The sequence below is a fragment of the Marmota monax genome, unplaced genomic scaffold (genome assembly GCF_021218885.2).
Source record: "Marmota monax isolate L192 unplaced genomic scaffold, Marmota_monax_Labrador192_F-V1.1 WCK01_AAM20220418_F8-fsc00019, whole genome shotgun sequence".
Lineage (NCBI taxonomy): Eukaryota > Metazoa > Chordata > Mammalia > Rodentia > Sciuridae > Marmota > Marmota monax.
This window is the reverse complement of record NW_026695242.1, coordinates 9,945,357-9,965,967: the sequence shown is the minus strand read 5'-3', so window position 1 is coordinate 9,965,967 and position 20,611 is coordinate 9,945,357. Positions and strand designations below refer to the sequence as shown.

Here is a 20,611-nt window from a genome sequence, read left to right as displayed (position 1 = left end):
GAGAGAGAGAGAATTTTTAATATTTATTTATTTTTTAGTTTTTGGCGGACACAACATCTTTGTTTGTATGTGGTGCTGAGGATCGAACCCCGGCAGCATGCATGCCAGGCGAGCACGCTATGGCTTAAGCCACATCCCCAGCCCCTAAATGGAGTATTAAATTTGATTTTCATATGTAGAACAATCCTTGCATTATGAGAATATATCTTTCTTGGCTATGGTATATTATGCCCTAAGTATGCTGCTGAATTCAGTGTGCTAGTATTTGGTTGGGCATTTTTTCATCACACAAATATGCCCAAATAATTTTTTAACACAGGTGCAAAAATAATTCAATGGAGGAATGGTAGTCATTTAACAAGTGGTACTGGAATAACTGGAAAATCATAGGCCAAAAAAATTAACTTCAATCTAAATCTCACACCGTACAGCACAAATTAAACTCAAAATGGCCACAGACTTTGGGCTGGGGTTGTGGTTCAGTGGTAGAGCGCTTGCCTAGCATGAGTGAGGCACTGGGTTCGATCCTTACCACCACATAAAAAATAAAATAAAGATATTTGTCCACCTATAACTATAAAATAAAATATTTTAAAAAATGGCCACAGACTTAAATGTTAAAGATAAAACTATAAAACTTAGGAAAAAATTAGGATATTGCCCTCAGCATCTAGACTAAGAGTTCTTAGATTCAGTACCAAAAACACAATCTATAGAAGGAATACATTTATATACTGGGATTTATAAAAATTATTTAGTTCTGCAAAAGACCCTGTGAAGAGGAAGAAAAGACAAGCTACAGAGTGGAAGAAACTATCATTTGCAAACCACATATCCAATAAAGGACTGGTATCTAGAATATATTTAAAGAACTCTCAAAACTCAACAGTAGAAAAATAAATTATCCAAAATGGATAAAAGATAAAAAGAGATACCTCTGCACTCCCATGTTTACTGTAGCACTATTCACAATAGCCAAGAAATATAAACAACCTAAGTACCCACTGACTGATGAATGTATAAAGAAAATGTAGTACATACACAGAAAGTAACACAGTGTTCAACAACATGCATGGACCTGGAGGTCATTAAGTTAAGTACCAGGCACAGAAAGATCTTTAGCATATGACCTTACTCATTATTTGTGATTTAAAACAGCTGATCTCAGAAGTTTCAAGTAGAATGTTGGTTACTAGAGGTTGAGGAGAGTAGAGGGGAAGGAGAGATGGGGAGAGGCTGATCCATAGGTATAAGGTAAAGTTAGATGCCAGCAAGAAGTCCTGGCGTGTTAGTGCACAGTAGGGTAACTATGGATAAAACCTCCAAGTGAGGATTTGGAATGTTTTGACCATAAAGATGTGATAAATGAAGAGAAAAATGTTTGTCCTTATTTGAACATTACAGAATGCATAGATGTATCAAAACATCTTCTATAAATATGCATGACTTTCATGTATCAGTTTCCTCTCTCCCTCCATCCCCCTTGCCCCCAGTACCAGGGCATTTAACCACTGAGCCACACCTCAGCCCTTTTTAATTTGAGATAGGGTCTCACTAAGTTACTTAGTGCTGAGTTGCTGAGGTTACTTTGAACTTGCAATCCTCCTGCCTCAGCCTCCTGAACTATAGGGATTACAGGATTCCACCACTGTGCCCAGCCTCATATATCAATTTTAAATAAATAAAATCATAATGAGATATCACTATATACCTATCAGGATGACTAAAACAAAAAACTGTACCACCACCAAAGGCTGACAAGGATCACACATACATTGCTGGTGGGAATGTAAAATGTTACAGATGCTGTAAAAAGTAATTTGGTATTTTTTTTTTTTAATATAAACATGCAGGGGTGGGGACGTAGCTCAGGGGCCAAGTGCTTGCCTAGCACGCACCAAGCCTTGGGTTCAATTCCCAGTTCAACAAGAACTACCCTCCAAAAAGCATGCAGCTATCAAATGATGCAGAAATTGCACTCCCAGGAATTTATAGCAGAGAAACATTTTGGAACAATACTCAACAATAAAAAGAAACAAACAACCTGCAGAGCAATCTAGATGAATATCCAGATAACAGGCAGAATAAAAAATGCCAACTCCAAAAGGTATGATTTCCTTAATGTAACATTCTTTTCTTTTTTTAAATCTCTGTTAGTTTTTAAAAATTAATTAATTATTTTACAGTGCAATACATTTTGACATACTGAACACAAATGAAGCACAACTCATTGCTCTGGCTGTACATGGTGCAGAGTCACTCTAGTAGTGTAATCATACATGTACATAGGGTAATAATGTCTGCCTCATTCTACCGTTCTTCCCATCCCCCAAACCCCACCCCTCCCCTCACTCCCCTCTACAATCTAAAGTTCTTCATTATTCCCTATTCCCCCACCCCACCTTGGATCAGCATCCACTTATCAGAGAAAACTTATTAGTTGTTGATGAACCTTTATTTTATTTATTTATTTATATGCAGTACCGAGAATCGAAGTCAGTGCTTCACACATGCTAGGCAAGCACTCTACCATGGAGCCATGAGCCCAGCCCACAGTATAATATTCTTAAATGACAAAAATATAGAAATGAAGAATAGATTAGTGGTTGTTATTGTTAGGGAGAATTGGGAGGAGAGAAAAGGGTGTCCTTAAAAAAGAACAACATGAGGGATCCTTGTGGTGATAGAGCATAGATTATATTGATGGCAAGAACCTAATTATAGGGGCTAGGGTTGTAGCTCAATGGAAAAATGCTTACCTACCATGTGTGAGGCACTAGGTTCAATTCTCAGCACCACATACAAATGAATAAAATAAAGTTCTATCAACAACAACAACAAAAAAAAACCATCTAGTTATATACTACAGAACTATAAGATGTTACCAATGGATAGATGGAACACAGTATCCATTATTTCTTGCAACTATATGTGAATCAATAATTACCTCAAAATGCAAAGTTTGTTTTCTTGTGGTGCTGTGATTAAACCCAGGGCCTCACCAATCTCAATGGTGGCAAGTCCTCAACCACTCAGCTACAACCCCAGCTCTCAAAATACAAACTTTAACTTAAAAAGTCCATCAGGAGGTCTGGGGATATAGCTCAGTGGTAGAGCACTTGTCTACCATTAGCAATGGTTTGAGGCCCTGGGTTCAATTTCCAGCAAAATACGCGCGTGCGCGCGCACACACACACACACACACAAAGTCAATCAGACCTTTTCATCTTAAATCACTTCAAAATTCATCAATAATTTCAATAATTGCTATAGATTTAGGCAAAACTGTATTAATACTGGACAAAGGAGTTGACTGAAGAGCCTATTAAATCCAATTTAAAGACAAAATTAAACTAGGAATTGATTTTTTCTTTTCTTTTCTTTTTTTTTTTTGTATTGGGAAACACTCTACCACCGAGCCATATCCCTAGATGTTTTATTTTGAGTCGAAGTTTCACTAAGTTGCTTAGAGCCTCAAAGTTTCACTAAGTTGCTAAGGCTGGCCTCCACATCTGGCTAATTTTAGGTGATTTTTAAAGACAAAAATATCAATAAAAACTTCCCACTAAAAATAGAGATTAAATAATAAAATAAAATAAAAATTAGGAAAAAAGAAAGAAAGAAAAATAAAGATTAGGTTCTATACCAAAGTCTCTAAATACTTATCACAAGACTTAGGTATCAAGACTTCTGTTTCAAACTCACTAAAACATCCTGATTATTACTCATTTTCTAGAAGGAGGCATTCCTGAGTAATAACCAAAAAACTCATTCCAGTTTTGTAGGAAACAATGAGCTACACATTAATATACTCTCTCTGAGTCACATATATAAATTAATCACATGTAAATCTGGTCAATGTGACTTAATTTCCCAGAGTATCATTTCTCCTTCATTCCACCCACAGTAATTACCATCAGCATTATACAGTAATTGTACTTACTTGACAATTGTAAAGTTCTTTTAGAAGAGCTAAGGATTTAATGGACTTAGATCGGCAAATTTCTTCTTCTGTAAATTTCTGGATATCTGGATGAACCTTTTGAGTCTGACCCAAACGCAAAAATCCTATTTGAAACTTGGCTAACTTCAAAAGTATATTGTCAACAGCAGAGTGTGTATAGCTGGTCAACAAAACACTAAAACCACAGGCATAGAGGATTCTTACCTAATACAGGATAAGAAAGAAAATAAGCATTACTTTTACATTTCAGATAATTTTTTAAAAATATTTATTTTTTTAGTTGTAGGTGGACACAATATCTTTATTTTATTTATGTTTATGTGGTGCTGAGGATCGAACCCAAGGCCTCACATGTGCTAGGCAAGTACACTACCACTGAGCCACAAAACCAGCCCCCATTTCAGGTAATTTTTAACATGCTTATATTTTTTACATAGAATTACAAAGCTCAATAGGAAGTATATGTAAGAACTAAGCCAAGTAACTTAAAAAAATTATAAGGCCAAAATGTTTTCAAAAATTATATGGCATTATTACTGTATGTTATTAATAATATAACTGATAATTGAATACATGTAAACTTTTAATTGTACGTGGCACAAGTGTTTCAACCAATAAATATCTGCTGCCATCATTGATTATTACTCTACAACTGCTTAGAAAATTAATGATATGAAAAAAATTCAAGAAAATCGATTTCAATCATTTCTGCATGACTTACCATTTGTAAAGGAAAAGGAAAACATAGTGACACATATCACACACCAACAGAAAAAGAACTTAAAAAATTCAAAATGCAAGAAATCCAAAACAGGATTCTATTTATAATTCAGCTCTATTATTTCTCATGTCATTCTAAAAAGTTGATTTGAAATAAATATTCTGAATTAAAATTCAGCCATTTTAATATCAAATAGAATATCTTCTCAATTGAGAAGCTGATATAAATATTTAGGTTCTAAGCAAAATAATAATAACCTTACGAGAGTACATATTGTAGTTGTTTTTCCTGTCCCAGGCATACCCACAATGAGGGTATAGTCTTTTGAAAGAAGAACCTTTTTCATTGCTTGTCTCTGAGGCTTATTCAATCCTACATTTAAAATACAAAAGTAACAAGAAAAAGAGTATTAAATTTCAGGGAATAAATTCACTAATTTAGAAGAAAAGCAATCTCAATCTGAATTTTCTAAGATATGTCTTTTCAAAGTTAAAAAAATATATAAATTATGGTGACTTTTCTTTTTTTTTCTGTTTGGTACCAGGGATTGAACCCAGAGAGGCTTAACCACTGAGCCACATATCTAGCCCTTTCTGAGACAGGGTCTCACTAAGTTCCTTAGAGCTTTGCAAAATTGCTGAGGTTGACCTTGAACTTGTGGTCCTCCTACCTCAGCCTCCCCAGTCATTAGGATCACAGGTGTGCTCCACTACACCCAGCTTTATTATGGCGATTTTTAAGGATGTATATAAACTACTTCCAAAAAGCCCCTATGTAAATATTAGAATTCCTAGTCTAATCAATTAAGAAATGAGACTATTTCTTGGTTCTTGGTGTAAGTAGAATCAAGAAAAATTAACCAAAGTGCTGATAATAGCATACCCTTTAGAATGTTGGCAACTGTATCCTTTGCATCACGTGGAAGAACAGAGCTGAGGTAGGGTATAAACTGAGGTTCACGAAAGTCAATGATTAAATCTCGAAGTTTTTTGCTGAAAAGGCGATACATACTTTTAGTAATATTCCTTAGAAAGGTGGGGAGAAATTCAGATTCATTCATCATTACAAACCTGGCATTAGTGTTCTCCATCAATTTAGAGAGATTTCCTAACGGGGTATCTATATCACAATTTTTTTCTTCCTGGTCTATTCTGAACAGAGTTGACTCTGCAAGCACTGACAAGTTCCTAAAACAGCACAACAAACATGCATGAAAGTTCTTCATTTTCCCGTGGTCTATATAAGAGATATACTGCTATCTGCTAAAAGAGTTGATAAGTTAAAATAACTATTAAAATGGCTAACATAACAACAACAAATGGCCATAATCCCTCATTCACACTTGCCAGTCAAAGACAACATGAGGACATAATTGGTAGGAAAGCAGAGAAAGGGAGGGTACAAGGTATCAAGGTCAAAGCAATTAAGAACCAGGAACCTGTAACATTTGTTGAAAATCCATTTGACCCTGCATTCTAACAGGAATTCACCATCCCCAGAAGGTTCTGAGCACCTGGCTCCTCCCTCCTCCAGCCTGAAGAACAGGTCTCCTCCTCCCACTCCTCTATCTGCTCCTTAAACCCTGCTATGGCCTACAACCCCTTCCTTCCCTAGCCTACAGTGCTGCTCGCTCTTAGGATTTCCTTATGGTCCCAGGTCAACATCTTCTAGCCTATCCAAATTTCAGGTTTGAATATTTGCAGGCACCAAGATCCCTTTACCTGGCTAAAACCCAGGCCACAAAAGTTCAATATATTTAAAATGGAACTCCTCATTCTTGTTGAACCTGAGCCTCTCCTCTTAGTGGGATCTCAGTTAACAGCACTTGAATCCTTTCCTCTCCCCTCACCCTCTTTTCAGCCCCCATACCTAATCAGCACCTGACTCCCTGACAAACTTACTTTCAAGTTCATCAAAGTCACTATATCAGGTCAATGCTACTTCAATCACAGCTAACCTGGGTCACTACAATACCTTCCTGGTTTCTCTTTCATTTTGCCTCTGTTAATTAATTCAAATCTCCCACAAGTAAATGCAAGACCAATTACCACGTATTCTTTAAAACCCTTCAGTAAAAGCAGGTCGTGGTGGTGCATATCTGTAACCCCAGCAACTCTGGAGGCTGACAGGAAGATCACAAGTTAAAAACCAGCCTCAGCAATTTAGTGAGGTCCTAAGGAACTTAACAGATCATGTCTCAAAAAAAAAAAAAAAAAAATCAAAAAGAGGGATGGGAATATAGCTCAGTTGGTAGAGTGCTTGCCTTGCATGCACAAGGTCCTGGGTTCAATCCCCAACACCAACTCAATAAGACCCCCCTCTCTAATAAAATACAAAATAGGGCTGGGGATGTGGCTCAGTCATTAAGCGCCCCAGAGTTCAATCCCTAGTATCCAAAAACAAAACAAAAACAAATGAAATACTGATACATGCTACAATATGAAGATGAATCTGAAAATCAATATGCTAATTGACAAAAAAAAGTCACATAAGATCACAATAGCTGGGCCCAGTGGTGCATACCTGTAATCCCGGTGGCTCAGGAGGCTAAGGCAGGAGGAATGCAAGTTCAAAGCCAGCCTCAGCAATGGTGGGGCACTAAGAACTCAGTGAGACCCTGTCTCTTCATAAAATACAAAAGAGGACTGGGGATATGGCTCAGTGGTCGAGTGCCCCTGAGTTCAAAACCCAGTACCAAAAAAAAAAAAAAAAAGGACATTAACTTTAAATGTTCATGAGAGGCCAATTTATAATAAACTAGTAGTTGCCTGGGCAGAGGGAATTGAAGGGAAGTAAAGGTGCGGGTGACTGCTGAAATTTCTTTTGGGGGTTATGAAAATATTCTGAAATTGATTGTGGTGATGGTTGTACAACTCTTTTTGTTTTTTTCCTGGCATTACTGGGTATTGAACTAGGCAAGCATTCTACCACAAAGTAACATCCTCAGTCTTTTAAAATTTTGAGATGGAGTCTTGCCAAGTTGCTGAGGCTAACCTGGAACTTAAGACCCTCCTGCCTCATCCTCCCAAGTAGCTAGGATTAGAGGCCTAAACCAATGCGCCCAGCTATGACTCTTTGAATATATGAAAATTGTACACTTTAAATGCATGATTTGTATGATACATGAAATACCTATCAATAAGGCTATTATCAAAAATGTACTATTTCATTACCTGTCTAATAAACAAGTTACTGTTGTCATGTTAATCTCCTTCACATATCCCCTAGACAAAGCAAACAGTGTTCTCTCTTCTCCACTTAAAATAATTCTGTCACCTGCCATTAGGTTTGTGACAGGCATAGAACCATTTTTACGCTGGAAATGATGTAAATACTGTCCACCACAAACTCTCTTTACATGTTCTGTTCTAATCAGGTTTCCAATGCAGTTGCCACTCTCCTCTCTATGAAAGAAAAAGAAAGAAAAGGCTTCCATTTATATCAGGTTAAGTAGTATGTTTGTATTTTTCTACAATTTACTTCATTTGGCGTCTGAAAACTAATGCTGAGTCTGTCCTTTTTACATTTTTCACAATCTACATTAAAGTGATAGAAACGCTAAACAAACATTGCCTCCATTTTTTTAAAAACCTTTTTTGTTGTTTATTGTTTATGTGGTGATGGGGATTGAACCCAGGGCCTCATGCATGCCAGGCAAGTGCTTTACCAATGAGCTATCTCCCCAGCCCTTCCATTTATTTATTTTTTTTTAACTAACTTCATTTCATTGGTTTACTTTTTATATGATGCTGAGGATCAAACCCAGTGCTGCACACGTGCTAGGCAAGGGCTCTACCACTGAGCCACAACCCCAACCCGCTTCTTTTTGTTTTTTTTGTTTTGTTTTTGTGGTGCTGGGGATTGAACCCAGGGCCTTGTGCATGCCAGGCAAGCACTCTAGCCACTGAGATATACACCCAGCCCCATTTGTTTCTAAGTGATCAATCACCTCTCCTTGTTCCACCCACAGTCTGGGATATCTGAACAGGGTGTTTATTGGCACATGGATCCTTGATGGATAGATCAATACCCCCACATCCTGTGCTGATAAATGTAACATTACAGAAGACAAACCATAATAATCTCCTAAACTAGATGTGAAGAAAAGAATAACCTATTTCTTTAGTGTTTATAAAAGGATTTAAAATACTATTATTAAAATAATGATAAGTACCGGGCATGGTGGTGCACACCTGTAATTCCAGTGACTCAAGAAGCTGAGACAGGAGGATCCCAAGTTCAAGACCAGCCTCAGCAACTTTGTAAGACCCTGTCTCAAAAATAAAAATAAAAAAAAAAAAGAAAGAAAGAAAGTGGGGGAGGGGGGACTGGGAATGTGGCTCAGTAGTTAAGAACTCCTGGGTTCAATCCCCAGTACCCAAAATAAATATAAAATGACAAGCAAGTTGTCATAATTACACTACTTCTAATAAATAAGTATTCAGCATTTACAACCTCTCAGACATTACTATTAAATACTATACAATCTCAGAGGCAAATTGTTGGCATGTGTGCTTGACATATTTGTTATATAACCTACAACATGAACTTTCTCCACTGTAATGTTTTCTAAATTAAAGCCTAATATTAGGGACACAGAGATCCAATTATTTCTAAAGTCACACTATTATCACCTTATTCTAGTAAAACAAAACTGGAATTAATGCAACTAAATTTTACTTACAGAAAAATACTATGTGAAGGTATAAAAATCCTAATAATTTATCTTTTTTTAATATTTATCTTTTAGTTGTAGTTGGACATAATACCTTTATTTTATGTATTCATTTTTTATGTGGTGCTAAGGATCAAACCCAGGGCCCCACACATGCTAGGCAAGTGCTCTGCCACTGAGCTACAGCCCCACCCTCCTATAATTTATCTTTCATAAGTGGATGCCACAAGGAAAATGAGATAGATCTTCAGAAAATGTGAATCTGTCTCAAAATAGAAAATATACATTTTTAAAACACTACTTTTTGAAAACTTAAATAAACAGAACATGGTGTCTCAGGCCCATAATCCCAGGTACTCAGAAGGCAGGGGCAAGAGGATTGAGAGATCAAGGCTGGCCGAGGTAATATGGTGAGACCCAGTCTAAAAACAAAAACAAAAAAAGTAAAAAAGCAGTATGCACTCTACCAATTCACCTTAAGACATACTCAAGTTTCTAAGGATATCACTGATGAAAAAGAATTAACAAATCATTTTAAAAATTTCTTTCCAGATATCACAAATATATAATCTCATAACACAGGAGGCTGAAGCAAAAAAGATCTCAAGTTCAAAGCCAGCCTAAGCAATATAGATCTAAGCAACTTAGTGAGACCCTATTTCTAAATAAAATATAAAAAGTCTGGAAATGAGGCATAAATAAATAAATCATAATTTTTTTTAAATTTGTATTTATTTTTTGGTACTGAGGATTGAACCCAGGGGTGCTTTACCACTGAGCTACATCCCCACTCCCTTTTTTTAAAAAATATTTTTTGTAGTTGTAGATGGATACAATATCTTATTTATTTATCTTTATGTGGTGCTGAGGATGGAATCCACAACCTCACACATGCTAAGCAAGCATTCTACCCCTGAGCCACAACCCCAGCCCATCCCCACTCCTTTTGATTCTTTTATTTTGAGGTAGGGCCTTGCTAAGTTGCTTAGGGCCAGTCTTGAACTTGGTGTCCTGCTTTGGCCAACCAAGTTCCTGGGATTACAGGTGTGTGCTATTGAAAATATATGACTGTGCTAGAGGTGTACCTCAGTGGTAGAGCACTTGCCACCTAGCACATGGGAGGCCTTGTGTTTAATCTCAGTATCCCCAACCCAAAAACAGAGTTGATATTAGTATCTATTCATATACACAGAAAACTAACAATGATTACAGCACATAGCACATGCAGAAATGATGTTCTACTTAGGAACAACTCATTGACATCTGGAGTTTTCATGAACAAATGAAATCACATATCTTTAACATGCAATATAACCTGTATGTGTCATGAATTCCACATCCCACACAAGCTAATACAAATTAATGACACTTTACTCACATGGACCACTTACATTTCTGAAGCAGGCTTTAACCAGATATTTTGGTGATTCTTTCGGTTATCTTTTGATTGTGACTCCAGGGTTAACATTAGATACCAAAGGCTGAAATACTCTAAGTGTGTGAGTTTCAGATGACAAGTTTCTTCTTGAATTTTGGACAGCATAACCACTGGGACTGAATTTTCATCCATCTGTTGTTCAACTGCTCTAAATACAAAGTTCCAAGTTAGAGTTGTATATATAACATTTTACTAGTTGGCTATAAAATGAGGTTTTTCTAAAATAAGTATACAAATGTAATAACCACCATAACTCATAAACACAGCCCCTAATTTTCGTTAAAAGTCATTTGAATATTTGATAAAACGTGGCTTTTTTTTGGGGAGGGGGGGTACTGGGGGTTGCACCAACAGGTGATTTGCCATGAGCTACATCTCTAGCCCCTTTTAAAGTTTTGAGATTTGCTAGATTGCCAAGGAAGGTCTTGAACTTGCAATCCTCCTGCCTCAGCCTGCCAAGTTGCTGGGATTATAGGTGAGTCACCACACCCAGCTGACATGCGGTTGTTCACAAAACAACATGTTTAAGATATTGATTATTGCATTATTTTTCCTTCAATGATCATCCCCAAACAACAAAGCCAAGTTTGGTATACTCCAGTCTTCATAAGTTTTGGCTTTTTTTCCAACTGCGTTTCTTGAAACCATAAAAATTGTACACCCAGCTCTGTGACACAAGGAAGTCAATTTAAAACTATGGAAAATCATTTGTAGATTCAATTTTCCTTACTACTGAATTAAAACATGTCCACATAGAAACAAATATATTAAAGGACAGCATACAAAAGATTGAGAGTAAAATGAAAGATTTCAAATAAACTGGGCTGTACTATAGTCCCACACATCCCACACAGTACTCTGTCATTAAGGGACATATTGACACAATACTTTTTAAACTATTTTTTTAGTGCATAGTTCTATACTTTATTTCTTTTAATTAATTTACTTATTCTAATTAAGTACATATGACAGCAGAATGCATTTTGATTCATTATACACAATTGCAGCACAACTTTTCATTTCTGTGGTTGTACATGATGTAGTATCACACTATATACAGTCATACATGTACCCAGGGTAATGATGTCCATCTCATCCCACCATCTTTCTAGCCCCCATGCTCCCTTCCACCCCCTCCTTCCCCTTTGCCCAATAAAAGTTCCTCCATTTTTCCCATGCCCCTGTCATTATGGATCAGCATCCACTTATCAGAGAGGACATTTGGCCTTTGAATTTTTGGAACTGGCATTTCACTTATCATGATATTCTCCAACTCCATCCATTTACCTGCAAATGCCATAATTTTATTTTCTTTTAATGATATATATATATAAAATGTAATAATATATATAATATAAAGAAACTGTGATATATATCATAGTTTCTTTATTCATTAATTTATTGAAGGGCATCTAGGTTGCTTCCACAATTTAGCTATTGTGAACTGAGCTGCTATAAACATTGATGTGGCTGCATTACTATAGTATGCTGCTTTTAACTCCTTTGGTTATAGACTGAGGAGTGGGATATCCAAATAGTCAAATAGTGGTTCCTTTCCAAGTTTTCTAAGGAATCTCCATACTGCTTTCCAGAGTGGCTGCACCAATCTGCAGTCCTACCAGCAATGTATGAGTGTACCTTTTCCCCCAAATCCTCGCCAACACTTATTATTGTTTGTATTCTTTATAACTGCCATTCTGACTGGAGTGAGATGAAATCTTAGAGTAGTTTTGATTTGAATTTCTCTAATTACTAGAGATGTTGAACATTTTTTCATATATTTGTTGATCAATTGTCTATCTTAAAATACTTTTAAAGTTCATACTTCATATAAACTTTCAGGCTGCATTAGAACTTTGGCTCTGATTTGACCTTGTTTCTTAGTCTATATTTACATCTAACTACTTTTTTATGTGCTTCAAATTTTCAGCTAGCCTATGAAGGCCCACATGGCTGTTCAAATAACAGCTAATAAACTTACCATTTATACAAAAATAACCATATACAAACAGTACAGGCCCATTCACTGGGTCATGCCAAACTATCTATCTGGAAAAACTGGTTTCCTTGTGTGCAACTACAAAAGACCTCAGATTAAAATAGCAGTTAAGAGGGGATATGGCTCAAGCAGTAGCACGCTTGCCTGGCATGCATGGGGCGCTGGGTTCGATCCTCAGCACCACATACAAATAAAATAAAAATGTTGTGTCCATTGAAAACTAAAAAATAAATATAAAAAAATTCTCTCTCTCTCTCTCTAAAAGAAAATAAAAAAGAAAGAAAGAAATGGATGCCTTCTTGAACTATCTTTTAAGATAACTTAGGCCCATGCCCATAATCCCAGACTGAGGGAAGAGGATCACAAATTCAAAGCCACCCTACACAACCTTAGCAAGATTTTGTTTCAAAATAAAAAATAAAAGGGGCTGGAGATGTAGCTCAGTAGGTTAGATTCCCCATGTTGTCAAAGAACAAAAGTATTTGTACTTAATATTGTACTAAAAATGAATATTCTATATCTGTCTTAACCAGATTCCATAAGTCCTAAAATTATTTCATTTCTTTCTTTTTTTTTTTTTTTTAGAGAGAGAGAGAGAGAGAGAGAGAGAGAAATTTTTAATATTTATTTTTTAGTTTTCGGAAGACACAACATCTTTGTTTGTATGTGGTGTTGAGGATCGAACCCAGGCCGCATGCATGCCAGGTGAGCGCGCTACCGCTTGAGCCACATTCCCAGCCCAAATTATTTCATTTCAGAAACTACACACAGAAAGATTAAAACATTCAGTTTTGGAAGAAGTTTAAAAAGCACTGTATTATTTACTGAGAAAAATGGGCTTGTCAGGAAACAAACTTTTTTCCCCCTTCATTTTAGAGATACAATACATAAAGGAAAATATGAAATAAAAATAATTAAAATGAAGTCATCTATTGTGTGCATGTTCAAATACATAACAACAAATTCCATCAATATGTACAACTATAATGTACCAATAAAAAATATGGATAAAATAAAATTAAACAACAACAAAAAAATGAAATCAATACCAGACCACCTACCAATACTAAGTCATCTTGAGTTCAGTTCATTTTCAACTTGAAATACTGCTTTCTGAAAATAGTGTTTACCTGCTATAAAGAGCACAGTTTCCCACTTGTGAGCAATATTTACAGGTTTTCTCTTCCTCAGTTATTTGTGGCAAAAAAGTGAGCTGTGTCTTCTCCTTTCCAGGAGATTTGCTAATACGATGCAGCAAAAAAAATGCCATTTGGTTTCTTAGCTTTAATAATTCTATGGGAGAAAAAAAAAAAAGTTAAGTGTCTTTATCACACCCTTTCCATTGTATCAGTAAAAGTTTCAGATTTAACAACATAAAATAACATTCACAGTTTCTGCTATACGAGAATAAGCACTGTTGGTTATAGTTTGTTATGTCTCCTTCAAATTTTTAGTCACTTGATAAGTTCTTGAAACAACTAATCTCATAACTAATAAGACTTGAACCCTGCGTTTTATTAAGTGAATGCTGAAGATAAAATTATCTAGAATATCTCCAGTATAAGAACTTCAAGATAAACTTTTGTATTAAAAAAAAAAAAAAAAACTTAAAAGGTTAATAATTTTCAACTATAGAGCATATTATTAAAATTATCTTTTAAAAATACCACAACTACAAATTACAACCTATAGTTGGCATGATAAGTATGTGAGTACACTGTCAAGTGTAAAACTATATCACCAAAAATTGAAGGGAGGGAAGGGGCCAGAGAAGTAAAACTGAAAGCAAACAGCTCAACCTCTTTTATCTAGATGATTAGCAGGCACAGGGTACATCTGCCCAGTCTTGAGGTAGAGAAGTAAGCCAGCATCTGGATCAGCTCTTCTCTCTTGGCTTAGCAGCGTGTACAGAACAACCTGTGCAAGACAGGTTGTGAAACAATGAGAATTCTGTTACACAAAACTATAAATTTCTACCATCATTTCTCTACATCATCTTATAGCCAACACATAATTTTAAAATCTAAAGGTCAATGAAAGTGGGAGTGGTGGCAATTGCCCAAAATCCTAGCTACAGAGAGCCTGAGGCAGGAGGATCTCAAGTTTCAAAGCTAGCCTGGGCAACCTAACAAGGCCCTCAGCAACTTAACTAAGCTGGGTGGTGGTGCATGCCTATAATCCCAGGGGTTTGGGAGGCTAAGGCAGGAGGATCATGAGTTCAAAGCCAGCCTCAGTAAATAGTGAGGCCCTAAGCAACCCAGTGAAACCCTGTATCAAAATAAAGTACAAAAAAGGGCTGGGGATGTGGCAGCACTGGGTTCGATTCTCAGCACCACATAAGAATAAATTTAAAAAATAAGGATATTGTGTCCATCTACAACTAAAAAAAATTTTTTTAAATGGTAGGGGGTGGGCTGGGGATGTATCTCAGTGGTTAAGTGCCCATGAGTTCAATCCCTATGATCAAAAAAAAAATTGAAAATAGAAAGGGTTTGGGATGTAGCTCAGTGGTAGAGCACCCCTGGATTCAAACCTCAGTATCAAAAAAAAAATAAATAAATAGTTCCATGATAATTAGGTTTAGAAAAAAAATGAGTTAAACCTAGCTAAGACAAACTGTATTACTTTATAATTCCTCAGAACTTTTTTTTTTATTCTTAAGGTTTAGGTGGACACAATATCTTTATTTTACATTTACATGGTGCTGAGGATCGAACCCAGTGCCTCGTGCATGCTAGGCGAGCACTCTACCACTGAGCCACAACCCCAGCCCCTTCTCAGAACTTTTAATAGGCTAATACACATGGTAAGTTATCCAAATACCCTTGGTTTCCACAACTTATATGAATAAGGAATTACTGTTTTTCAGAAATATATTTAGAATGGTAATTTGGCAGCATAAATTTGGCATCACTGGCCTATATATTTAGCTCTTTTATTACTTTGCCAGATACAGTTTTCTACGGCACTTGGATATATTGACAAAACAAATTGAGTACTCCAATGCATCACAAATTAAAAGTTATTATATGAAACACAAACATAACCTAAACTGAACCAAAATATATAAAGCAGTCTACATGTTTAAATAAACATTCAGTTGTGCATAGTGGCATATGTCTATAATCCCAGCTATTAGGAAGGCTGATGCAGGAGGATTCCAAATTTGAGGCCAGATTCAACAACTTAGTGAGATCCTGTCTAAAAATGAAATTTTAAAAAGTGCTGGGGATATAGCTCAGAGGAATAATGCTCCTGAGTTCAATCCCCAAATAATCAATCAAACAATCAATCAATTAACATTTAATTTTCTTACAATTTATACCTGACTACGGTGTTCAATAGAATTGGATTCTTTGCCGGTTTTAAGTTCCAATGGCATTATTTTATATTTTGTTTTAGAACCTTGATGTATTTTCACACCAACTGTAACATCTATTTTGCCCTTCAATCCAAACCTAGGGGACCAAATGCTTTCTTCAATATCCAGTGAGTTTATTACTTCAATGTTTCCTGTTGGGTTATTATTACTACTATCACTTGGCCTAAAAAAAGAAACACAAAAACAATTAGGAGACAGCTTACTTCATGCATGCTGGCACTGACTATTACACAGAAATGACAAGGGGATGGAAAATAATCTACATATCTTTTTTTTTTTTTTTTTAGTGTAGTTTGACAGAATACCTTTATTTTATTTATTAATTTTTATGTGGTGTTGAGGATTGCACATGCTAGACAAGCGCTCTACCGCTGAGCACAACCCCAGTAATCTACATATCTTTATCCAAGTGTCACCCTTGAACCAGTAGCATCAGCATTACCTGGAAACTTGTTATAACTGGTCCCACTCCAACTGACTCATTACAGAACCAGCAAACTATTTAACAAATTCTCCAAGTGATTCTGATGTATTCTTCAGTTTACAGACCTCTGTTCTACAGGTATCATTTAGCCATTCTTAATATTTATTTATTGATAATTGGGCACAATGTCTTTATTTATTTATTTTTATGTGGTGCTGAGGATCGAACCCAGGGTCTCACACATGCTAGGTGAGCACTCTACGGCTGAGCCACAACCCCAGCGCAAGTCTTAATATTTATTATCTGTCCATTTAAGTTCATGCCTACTGGGCTGGGGATGTGGCTCAAGCGGTAGCGCGCTCTCCTGGCATGCGTGTGGCCCGGGTTCGATCCTCAGCACCACATACAAACAAAGATGTTGTGTCCGCCGAAAACTAAAAAATAAATATTTAAAAAAAAAAAAAGTTCATGCCTACTACAATCTTCTTTACTTGAAACTTTATCTTCTCAGGCCTATATTAATGCAAGTCTCATTATTTGGACTACTGACCCACAAAACCAACTGATAAAAAAACTATTATACTAATGAGTACACAGTGGCTGGTTAGGGGCATGTTCTTTCATTTAATACCATATTAAACTGGGTAAGAAGAAACTCTCTCTTTTGACCATCTATGAAGTACAGGCTTTGCTAATCTCACATTTCACCCCACATATACCCATATGACAAGGTGCACCTATAATTCCAGCTACTTAAGTGGCTGAGGTAGGAGGATTACAAGTTTAAGGCCAGCCTCTGCAAAGTAGCAAGACCCTGTTGCAAAGTAAAACATAAAAAGGGCTGGGGACATAGCTCAATGGTAGAGCACCCCTGTGCTCAATCCTAGTACCAAAAAAATTCCAGCTGTTAGAATAAATGATTTAGTTGTTTTTAGTCTTTGGTTTCATGTTACTGAGGTCAACAGGTATTTAACAAATGGGGTGGGATGCTGACTTCAACAATTTTTCTTAAACTGCTTTAAGATGCTTCAAATATAATCTCGAGGAATATATATATATATATACACTAGAATTACTTAAGAAGACAGTTGTGGAAATCAGGGAAGCCACAATTTATAACAAATTCCTTAAATTTTAATCTGATATTAAACGTTCTCTGATCATGTCATGTACTCAAATATATTTTTATAAGATGGAGCAAAATTTATTATTTGTCAAATTTCACATGTATACCTAATAAAACACAAGTAATTAAATTCTAAAAGTTCTTACGTAGTAGTTGTAGATCAGTGATAAAGTGCTTGCTTAACATGCACAATGCCCTAAGTCTAGTACCCAACACTGCAAACAAGACAACAAAATTACTACTAAAAAATGACTACTTGGGGCGGGACTGTGGCTCAGTGGTAGACTGCTTGCCTAACAAGTGCGAGGCCCTGGGTTCGATCCATAGCACCACATAAAAATAAATAAATAAAATAAAGATATTGTGTCCAGTTACAACTAAAAAATAAATATTTTTTTAAAAATTACTACTATTAGAAACAAGGCAATATGATTTCAGTTTAGACCCTTCAAGCTAATGACAGTATTTCAAATGAATTATTCTGATTTCTTGTTTTGGTACTGGGGATTGAACCCAGAGATGTTTTACCACTGAGCAATTCCCCTATTTCTTTTTATTTTTATTGTGAGGTGGGCTCTCCCTAAAGTGCTCAGGCTTTCCTTGAACTTGAAAATCCTCCAATCTCAATAGCTGGGACTACAAGTGTGTACCACTGTACCAGACTCTTTAAAAAGTTTTTAAAGGTCCCACTCTTTTTTATTAAAAAAAAAAAAAAAAAAAAAGTCTCAAGTTATGGAAGTTCCTTTGGTTTTGTTTTTTTCTTTGGCAGTACTGAGAATTGAACCCAGCAACACTCTACCACTGAGCTGCATTGCTAGCCCTTTTGTTGTTGTGAGACAGAGTCTTGCCGAGTTGCACACATTGGCCTCAAACTTGAAACCCTCCTGCCTCAGCCTCCTCACTCTAAATATATGAAAACTATATAAATAAAATGCATTTCTTACAGAGAGAGCTGCATTTGAGGGAAGTCAGTTGAAGTACCCTGATGCATAAAATCTCCAGCCCACTTAGAAAATGAAGGAAGATACTCCTCTACTTCTTGTTTTACTTCATCTGGATTCAGATTCAAGCGGTACCTGCCAAAAATAAGAGACAATAAATACAAAACCATAGATCTAAGAAATGCAAATTAAATAAGGTCCAAAACATCCAAAAAGGTAATTCACATGTCCATTTGCTAATGAACAGATAAACAAAATGTGGTATATATAACACACACACACCGAAATACTGTTCACCTTTGAAAAGGAAGAAAGGTGAGGAGCTAGGGATATAGTCAGTGGAAATGCGGATGGTCAGCATGAACAAGGGCCTAGGTTCAACCCCCAGGACCAAAAAGAAAGCGGGGGAGGATTCTGACACCACAGTGTGGATAAACTTTGATGACATTATACTAAGTGAAATGTCAGTCACAAAAGGACAAATATGAATGTTTCCACTAATAAGAGAAACTAGAGTTGTCAAAATCATAGAGACAAAAAAGTAGAACAGGGGCTGGGGTTGTGGCTCAGTGGTAGAGGGCTCGCCTAGCATGCAGGGGGTGCTAGATTCCATCCTCAGCAATAAAATAAAGGTACTGTGTCCAACTACAACTAAAAAAGAAAATATTAAAAAAAAAAAAAAAAAAGTAGAACAGTAGTTCTGAAAGGAAGGAAGAATGGGGTTGTTGCTTAGTGGGTACAGAGATTCAGTTTGGGAAGAAAGAGTTTATGGAAATGAATGGTGGTGATCGCTGCACAACACTTTGCATGTACTAAATACCTCTGAACTGTATATATATTTTTTTAATTTTTGTTTTAGTTGTAGATTGACACAATCTTTATTTTATTTATTTTACCACTGAGCTACTACCCCAGCCCCTGAACTATATATTTAAAAATAGTTATTATGGTAATTTTTATGTTATATGTATCTACCACGTTTGAAAAAACCCAAATAACAGTGACATGACATCTAATTTCACAGTATTTTCTCTAATTCAACCATCTCGGTTTAACTAGAGGGATCAGTCCCAATAATATCTTTGGGATAAGAAAGAAATTATAACTTTAGTTTTAAAAGATACTGGTCCAGAAACCAAGTAATGAAAAACAGAAACATGCTGGGGTTGTAGCTCAGTGGTAGAGCACTTGCCTAACACGTGTGAGGCATTGGGTTCAATCCTAAGTACCACATAAAAATAAATAAATAAAATAAAGATTTCTGTCCATCTACAACTAAATTAAAATATATATATATAAAGAAAAATAGAAACATTAAAGAAGGAAAAGATCATATGAAAAGAAAGCTAATATAAGCCTCACTACATCAAAGGGCAATCTAGGTTGGGCACAGTGGCACATGCCTGTAATCCCAGGTACTCAGGAATCTGAAGCAGGAGGATAATGAGTTCAAGGCCAGCCTTATTTAGAACCTGTCTTTAAGTTAAATTAAATATAAAATAAATAGGTTGGGTGATAGCTCAGGGTAGAGCACTTGCCTGGCATGCAAGTGGCCCTCCCCAGCACCAAAAAACAAAAAAATACAAAATTTCAGGTAGCAATTTTATTAAGGGAGTAGCCAGATCATACGTTTGTAATCCCAGTGACTCAGGAGGCAAATGCAGGAGGATCACAAGTTGGAAGCTTGGAAAGACCCTGTCTCAAAATAAAAAATAAATTAGGGCTGGGGATGTAGCTCAGTGGTAGAACACCTCTGGGTTCAATCCCTAGTACTGGAAAAAAAAAAGGAGGGCTGGGGTTGTAGCTCAGTGGTAGAGCGTTTGCCCTGCACGCATGAGGCCCTGAGTTTGATCCTCAGCACCACATAAAAAATTAAATAAAGGTTTTGTGTACATCTACAACTAAAAAATGTTTTTTTTTTAAAAAAAAAAAAAGGAAATT

The 20,611-nt window shown here is 36.2% G+C and overlaps 1 protein-coding gene across 1 annotated transcript in view; it reads right to left on the bottom strand.

Annotated features, from left to right (window-relative positions):
- Positions 1–20,611, bottom strand: part of Dna2 (DNA replication helicase/nuclease 2) — a 39,522-nt gene that overhangs the window by 10,874 nt on the left and 8,037 nt on the right. The window contains exons 5-14 of the mRNA XM_046419829.2: positions 18,674–18,805; positions 16,123–16,342; positions 14,597–14,714; positions 13,928–14,090; positions 10,752–10,946; positions 7,859–8,089; positions 5,756–5,872; positions 5,568–5,677; positions 4,948–5,057; positions 3,944–4,168 (exon numbers count right to left, since the gene is read on the bottom strand). Coding sequence (XP_046275785.2) covers positions 3,944–4,168; positions 4,948–5,057; positions 5,568–5,677; positions 5,756–5,872; positions 7,859–8,089; positions 10,752–10,946; positions 13,928–14,090; positions 14,597–14,714; positions 16,123–16,342; positions 18,674–18,805 — 1,621 coding nt within the window. The remainder of the gene's footprint in view (positions 1–3,943; positions 4,169–4,947; positions 5,058–5,567; positions 5,678–5,755; positions 5,873–7,858; positions 8,090–10,751; positions 10,947–13,927; positions 14,091–14,596; positions 14,715–16,122; positions 16,343–18,673; positions 18,806–20,611) is intronic.